Source organism: Bactrocera latifrons, unplaced genomic scaffold (assembly GCF_001853355.1).
Source record: "Bactrocera latifrons isolate USDA-ARS-PBARC rearing strain unplaced genomic scaffold, ASM185335v1 scaffold_727, whole genome shotgun sequence".
NCBI lineage: Eukaryota > Metazoa > Arthropoda > Insecta > Diptera > Tephritidae > Bactrocera > Bactrocera latifrons.
In genome coordinates this window covers 69,535-78,063 of record NW_017537409.1, presented here as the reverse complement: position 1 = coordinate 78,063, position 8,529 = coordinate 69,535, and the positions used below count along the sequence as shown (strand labels likewise).

The 8,529-nt window shown below is 37.2% G+C and overlaps 1 protein-coding gene and 1 pseudogene across 1 annotated transcript in view; both read right to left on the bottom strand.

Moving 5' to 3' along the window:
- Positions 1-351: 351 nt before the first annotated feature.
- Positions 352-1,537, bottom strand: LOC108976094 (annotated as a pseudogene).
- A 2,069-nt stretch (positions 1,538-3,606) lies between these two features.
- Positions 3,607-8,529, bottom strand: part of LOC108976095 (ATP synthase subunit beta, mitochondrial-like) — a 42,763-nt gene continuing 37,840 nt past the window's right edge. The window contains exons 2-4 of the mRNA XM_018945008.1: positions 5,203-5,258; positions 4,889-5,147; positions 3,607-4,830 (exon numbers count right to left, since the gene is read on the bottom strand). Coding sequence (XP_018800553.1) covers positions 3,689-4,830; positions 4,889-5,147; positions 5,203-5,258 — 1,457 coding nt within the window. The 3' untranslated portion in view covers positions 3,607-3,688. The remainder of the gene's footprint in view (positions 4,831-4,888; positions 5,148-5,202; positions 5,259-8,529) is intronic.

Below are 8,529 nucleotides of genomic sequence, written 5' to 3'. Positions count from 1 at the left end.
CCAAATGGAGTGTTTGACCATCCTAACAGATTTACCATATTATTTTTTAGTTCTAAGCTAAGTTTTTAAATAAAAAGGATTCTTAAGGGAATTATTTTTTGATTTTGCAATATCTCTATAGTAGTAAAAAGTAGTTTAAATTCGCTTACGCAACACTATTTTGCCATGCTCAATAGTAATACTGGCATAAATATTAAAAAAAAAATAAATAAAATGTGTGTTCGAAATATACTCCATTTGAAATTACCCTAATCTATAATAACTTGTTTGGACAAAATAAAAATACAACTCAAATTCCTTTATTTTTAATAGCGGTTCATTATTAACCAAATTAAATTTTTTTGTTTTTTAAAGTTTAATTATCAATTTCCAAATCGTTCATAATCGACCATAATTCACTAGATGTAAAGACGAATTGTAATTCGTGTAGATGTTTCTTTTCAAATCGATGCTTGGCCACCAACTTTTATTTGATGAGTGTTGTTTATTATTTGCTTGGCTGTTGTTATTAGCGTTGCTGCCATTGTAGTAGTTTTATGCAAACATACGTAGTTCTTCCCGATGTTTTATCGGTTTTGGTGGAGCTGGGTCCCCCCACTCTCCCAATTCGGCATTATAATATTGCGCAGCTCGATATGGTCGCAATTCCCATGTTACTTGCTCTTCCATGGAGGTCAATGGTACACCCAAATGACATCGGTAATACATTCGCGATCGATTCCTCACCAATATGTAGCTCGCCAATAGGTTGTCCAGGAGAGATAAGCTCAGTGAACTTAACTTTCAATAGGAAAGTAGGATCACAACGCATGTCTTAACGACGGTATCCCACCATTTTTCATCTTTGCGCATAACATGATGGAATCAGTCATTTAATTCGCTCAACTGGTAACGCTTTGGTCTGCAAGGTATATGTTGAGTGTTTAGCATATTGGAAAGTATGTAAATTCAATTTTGCTAAAAACCTACCCAACAGCTTGATCGGGATCCTTAGCGCAATTGACAATAGCTTGTTCAACATCCGAACAGAACATTCATCGTAGTATTTGCTCTTCAAAAAGTTACTTCCACCCTCAAGCACAAAGCTCATTGGTTGGGGACTAACGTTTAAGGCAGACAAATAATCAAATGTTGTACACCAGCTTCTTTGCTGATTCTATTAAAAAATACATGGTAAATCTATTGAAATAAAGTTTAATTTTAGCTTACCTAGCAATGCGACGTGCATTGAGCACGTCATTGAATTTAAAATTTTATCTCGAATTCACTACCAACTAAGTTGATAACTACATTTGAGTACTTCACAGCATCGCGTGTCGCTTTTTCATCTCTTAAATCATAAAATTGGAACACCACCTGACCCATTACGCAGCAATATTGACGAAGCCATGTTTAGTTTTTTCGTACTTTTATTGGAATAAAATCCCAGTCGATCTGTTATTTATCTTTCCAATGGAAATTTCTAAACACTTCTTCCAGATCCAAATAACTAAATAAACCATTGTAAAGGATTGTTCCATGAAATAAATTCAAACAAATTGTCTTGCACAAACCTGCTTTATGATTATGGCTCTGAATGAGCATATTCTGAACCCTACCATTCGGCATGGTTGCTTATTTGTTCATAACATTTTTCTGTGGTGAACTTACCTCAATTAAAACGAGGCATAAATAAAACACTTAATTTTTCATGTATTTGCTCATATTGTTCTCATCTTTAAAAATATATGTATATTAAAATAAAAATGTTTTCTTTTGAAAAGATATTACAGTTTTATATATAACCAATATTTTTGGGACAATTTTTCCATTATTTTTTAGAAAATAACACAATGCAACCATTTTCCGGTTAAAAGTTGGCCATCTTGGATTCCAATAGAAACTCAACCCCGGACTCCCCTTGACGTTTCTACAGTGGYACTTCTCAGCTGTGGCTTTGTTTACATAACATCAGCTGATAGTGACTCYACTCCTCCTCTACCGTGGTAATATGCAAAGCCTAATCTATAGAATTTTCCCCGCGTGACGTTAACCAAAAAGGTTCCAAGCCGCTCTTTAAATCCTACGAAGTATTTATGTATGTGTTTATTTAGGCAATTATTTAAATCAGAAAACTTACATCAAATGTTTCACGGGACATCCGAAAATCCGGATATCCGGAGGATAAAATTGAATTGTTTTAAATAAGTTTTGCGATTTTACTATTGCCCTCTTCTTTAAAATTTCGGTCATAAGCCACTTTTTTTTACGCAAAAAACTGTGTTTCTTTATTTTTTTTGTATTTGAGAAGCAAACTACACTCACTGTCCACCAAGTTAAATTTATTAAATAATTAATTTTTAGGTCTTCTTAAATTTCACTTCTTCAATGCACCTGCACGCCGCGCAAAATATTTGTTAAAGTATCAGCTGAGTATCTGCAAAAAAAACATCAGGGTTGCAATATTGCCGCAGTTATTTGCTTGCTGAACATCCCCCATTTCTAATATGTTCGCTGAATTCTTTAAGTCAAATTAGTCTCCTAAATCTTCAAAAAATGTTCCGCATCAACACAACTACTGTCCGTTTTTTGTCATTAATGCACCTATTTAAATTATTTGCAATTATAACAGACGACATAATAACCTTCCGGATATCTCCACTAATTTCTTGTTCTCAGCACGGTTTTCGTAAAGAGAAATCTACAATAACTAATTTGCTTGAATTTGTATCAACGGCTTTAGGGAGAATAAGAACACTGATGTTATATACACAGATTTTAGTAAAGCTTTTGATAAAATGTCCCATTCAATTCTTTTGAATAAACTTGATCTTCTTGGTTTTCAAACAACATTTCTAAAATGGGTTGCTTCTTATCTTAGTAATAGAATTCAACAAGTTATATTTAAGGATACTTTTTCTGACATAATCAATGTTCCTTCAGGCGTTCCTCAAGGCAGCCATCTTGGTCCAATTTTGTTATCGTTATTTATTAATGACATATCATCTGTTGTTAGGTTCTCAAATGTTTTATTGTATGCTGACGATGTAAAACTTTTTAAATCATTCACCTCGAATAGCGAAAGATGTCAGTTGCAAACAGACTTAAACAACCCAGTTTCTTGGTGTGATAGAAATGGCATGCCATTGAACATCGTTTTACAACGTGTTTTTCACGTAGATCTGTAAGCCCAACTTCATACGTAATACAAAACTTTAGGTTACACACGAATTTAAAGAAAAAACACAAATAACGGAACAGGAACAATGGCTTCAAAAATTATATATCTAAGCGTTGTAGATTGTACCGACTTATTATGTTAGAAACACATCCCTCGGTTCCATAATCCTATTACAATATTTGGAAATTGTGTCTTGCCTCATCCTGTTTCGCAATTTGACTCCACGAACTCAACAAAGTTTTGAACTGTCTATGGATTTGTACATAAAAATTTATTAAAATAGTTTTAAATTATAAACAACCCATTATAAACAAAACATTTTAAATTTTTCATAAAAAAAAATTAATGAAATTTTTCGATCTTAAGCCAAAGCACTGGATAAGCAATGTAAAACAAACTAGGATTTCTATATAGTCACTGATTTACAACTAGGACTTTTTTCATAATTATATTTAGGATACTTTAGATTGTTACTATGAGTTATCTGACGACCCATTATTTACATTTTACAGTTAATTTTTCATTACCCTAAGCAGTTTCTTTAGCTAAGCGTTCCGCCTTTTGCACGACCTCTCCGATGGGTCCAACCATATAGAAAGCTACTTCAGGAAGATGATCGTATTCACCTGACAAAATTTCATTGAATCCCTTTATAGTTTCTTCCAATGGGACTAATTTTCCAGCGTGACCAGTGAACACTTCAGCGACCTGAAACGGTTGAGACAAGAAACGTTGAATCTTGCGAGCGCGAGCAACTGTAAGTTTATCTTCTTCAGACAACTCGTCCATTCCCAAAATAGCAATAATATCCTGCAATGATTTATAATCCTGCAAAATTTTCTGGACACCACGAGCTACGTTATAATGCTCTTGACCAATGATGTTGGGATCCATGATACGAGATGTGGAATCCAAGGGATCCACCGCGGGATAAATGCCCAATTCTGCAATAGCACGCGATAATACAGTTGTAGCATCCAAATGAGCGAATGTTGTTGCTGGAGCGGGATCAGTCAAATCATCAGCTGGCACATAAATGGCCTGTACTGAGGTAATGGAACCTTTCTTCGTTGTTGTAATACGTTCCTGCATAGAACCCATATCAGTGGCTAGTGTTGGTTGATAACCCACAGCAGATGGAATGCGACCCAACAAAGCAGACACTTCTGAACCAGCTTGAGTGAAGCGAAATATGTTGTCAATGAAAAGCAGCACATCTTGTCCTTCCTGATCACGGAAGTACTCGGCAACAGTTAATCCAGTCAATGCAACACGTGCACGAGCACCTGGTGGTTCGTTCATTTGACCGTATACCAAAGCGACCTTTGATGTCTTATCCTTCAAGGAAATGACGCCAGACTCAATCATTTCATTGTACAAATCATTTCCTTCGCGAGTGCGTTCGCCTACTCCCGCAAACACCGAATAACCACCATGAGCCTTCGCCACATTGTTAATCAGCTCCATAATCAATACAGTTTTACCGACACCCGCGCCACCGAACAATCCAATCTTACCACCCTTTGCATAAGGGGCTAACAAATCGACCACTTTTATTCCAGTTACCAGAATTTCTTGTTCGACTGACATTTCCACGAATTCTGGAGCTTCAGCGTGAATTGGGGCGGTCTTATTGGTTGGGATCGGACCACGTTCATCAATTGGTTCACCTTAAACAAAACTGAATTTAATTTCACTACCAAGCAACTATACCTATACTTAACTTACCAATAACATTGATGATACGGCCTAAAGTTTCTGCTCCTACTGGAATACGGATTGGGTAACCAGTATCCAGAACCTTTTGTCCTCGCACCAGACCTTCCGTACCATCCATAGCAATCGTACGCACTGTGTTTTCTCCCAAATGTTGAGCGACTTCCAACACAAGGCGGGGAGCGCGATTTTCCACCTCTAAAGCATTTAAAATTGGAGGCAAGTCATCGTCAAACTGAACATCAACGACGGCACCAATTACAGCAACAATCTATATAATTAGAGAAAATCAATATAAAGCAACAAAGCTACAGTTTATATCTTACCTTGCCATTAGAACCAGCGGCAATCTTTGTAGCGGCTTTGGCTGCAGCGCCCCGTTCTATAATTAAAAAAAATGTATATATAATGATTTTCCAATAATTATTAAGACTTTAACAATATATATGAATACAAGCTGATCTGTCAGATTTCGTACTGCCTCAATCGATAGATAAAAGATCTAAGCTTTTCTTTCAAATAATTATAAAACTAATCCTTATTTAATAATTATTTTCGACACATCAAGTTTCCTAGTTACAAAACATAGTTTTTCTGAAATACTGGCTATTTTTAAATGGTTTTATTTAGCTCACCCCGTTTGTTTTATTATTATTATTTATTCTTGGATCAAATTTAGTAATTCAAATTTCACCCTCTTCCTGTCAAACGATTAATCTGAAATTTTGTATACACTTTGGGTTTTGGTGACAATACAATTATGTTTATTCATTATCATTATAAATTCAAGATGGCCGCCGCTACAAAATGGCGGATAACGTAGGTTTTATCAATCCCATCAATATGAGTATCAAATGAAAGGTCTCAAGAAGTAGAATACAATTTACTATGCAAAATTGAAATCTAAGACGGCTAATGCTCAGCCCCTGGTGGGGATAGAGGGGAGGTTGAGGGCTTTCCTGAAAGCCCCAGGTGTGAACTAATTCGCAAATTAATTTTTATCCCCCTCCCTCCCCATACCCCCCCGAACTGTAGTGAAACAAAAGGGGGGACATGGTGAAAAAATTTAAAAGGTCATAAAAAAAAAACTGACACATACGAACGCCAAACCCTTTGAGGGTTTTACTATACTGACCTAGTACCATCACCCTGACTTGGAATTTCTCACCCCCCAGATTAGCTGTTGTACTGTGTAACAATTTTTTATCAATTACACCAATATGGGTATCAAATAAAATGTCAATATACTTAGGTGCAAAACTGTTTGAAGAAGGTCAAGCCTACGTGGGTCTTAGTAGAGTAAGATCTTTGCAGGGACTATGTATAGAGAAGTTGGACTGCAATAAACTAACGAACAAGAAACCTTGCAATAATGAAGCACTAAATGAATTAAATAGAATGCGAAATAAAAACTAAAAACTAGAAAATAAAAACAGGTAAAAAGCATACATTGCAATGTTTAAGATAAATGTACTAAAAACCAAAAAATAATAAAATAGATACAGTCGTGGGAATTATAAACATATGCATAGACTAGACTAAAATAAAACCGTGGGTGAAAACGTTTGTGTAGTATTCACGTTCACGTTGCAACTCGTTGTTTACTTCACGATCAGGCGACGTCATTCCTAATCTGGCTAACAAACTGCCGCGTATGAGGTAACACATGTCTCTATCAAAACCAAAGCCTGGTTGTGCATCATTCATATCAAGATGGGGATTCTCTGAATGGACACGAACTCGATGGAAAATGTCTTCTGACATGAGATTCACCAGCAATAGTCGTAAGTAAAAGCATTCATCATTTTTCGGATGAACTGTATAAATACGGCCAAGAGCTTCAGTAGAATGTACATCCGGATGACCAGGTACTACATTACYTTGCTTTCGACGTTGAAATTTCTTCGATGAAGCATTCCAAGTGTAATAACGCGGCATCTCGGAGTGAAGAAACGCACGTGCAAACGGATCACTTTGGCGAATCGAGAAGAAACTGGTCAATGTTGTCGCTGGTKGGTTTTGAGCACGTTGAGCGGCATTTGCTGGGGTGAAATAAACTCGTTGACCGTTCTCCAGATGCACTGCCAAATGTGTAACACTCGGATAGCGTTCATGAATGGGAAATGAGAATATACGCCAAATCGCCTCATTGCAGCATACGCATCCACCAATTTGATAGCGCGTGATTTCATCATTGGGGTCAGGAGTTTGAAGACCAAAAGCCGCCATGTCACTGCCCTTCGTGACATATTTGCAGATGTACTTGATGGACTTCACTGAATTGCAATAATCCACSTTATAATGCGCCCCTGACTGTGATTGTTCTACCGCCATCATCAGAAGATCGACGTCGATACAGTGGATAACCATCTTTGCCAGTGATGATATCAGCAGTCAAATCTTGTGGATAATGCTTGGAACATTTGCCATCGACCATGCACTCTTTTTCGCCATTCAATGGAATACATCCAACATCCAGTATCCCCAAAGGCACGATGCCTAACAATATAGTGCATGAGCGACCAGATTTTTTGCCTGAACACACGTGCGGTCATATATCGTGCCGATCACTTGATGTTTGGCCAGGAAGCAGCAGTTGAAATTTCTATCCACTTCGGATTGCACGTGAAGGTGATGAACAGGTCTGGACGGCCGTAATGCCTTACATATGTCATTGCATCTTGCGTATATTCGTGCCTATGACGTGGATTGCCAACGAACGTGCTATTTGCATCGCGTAAATGAATGTACTGCTCCGTAAGTTGTTTGGTTTGATTTAAAGTTATAAAAAGGAGGCGCTCCGCTTCTATTTTGGCATACATATCAACGCAAAATTGCGGAAATAATCGGCCAAATCGAAGCAAATAGTTGTCAATATTTTGCCGAATCATCAAACGATACGCGTAAAATTTCATTCCGCTGACCTTCCTGATATTTTCCTCACCTAAAATGATATCAGTGAYATTAGTGTCATATTGAAATGAAAATTATTATGATATCTATTCTTGCATGCATCGTATGAACGATGAGTTTCGGATATTTGTTGCAATTGCCCAGAGTCCCGACGTGTGAGCACAATATCGCGTGATTCCCGGCTTTTGCCAACAATCACAACTGCAACGTCATCTATTGTTAGAGCATTAAATTGGTGTTCGTGCGTTCCAGCAGGTCGTTATCCGCTCTAATCACGACTTTATAGTCATCATGTAGCATGCGATCCAACGCAGTTTTGAATAACCGAACCAATGCATGATGTTCATGAAGCAGCTGCTGCMAATCGCGAAGAATTCCTCTTCTCATTTCCGTATTTATTTGTTCGSCGCTGATCAAGTTGATGTTCCACATTGCCCATGAAGTAAATTTTAAGGAATTTATGTTCTGCGTCTTCAAGTGGTAGCAATGATCCAATTCGATGGTGAATTTGGCCTTGGATCTGTAGAGTCAATTACGAAATTAGATTCAATATTGAATGTCGGATTGAATCCGCGTTCATGAATAATATCTGCTCCAAATGMAGTCATTTGAAAGCATCCGTTTTATTTCTGAGCGTTCGATAGAAAATGACGTGATTCTGGTGTTTCACCAGTAAGCAAAGAACGCAATTGCTCTGTTGGCAAGGGCAATGGTGGTAATTTAACTTTGCCACTGAGACA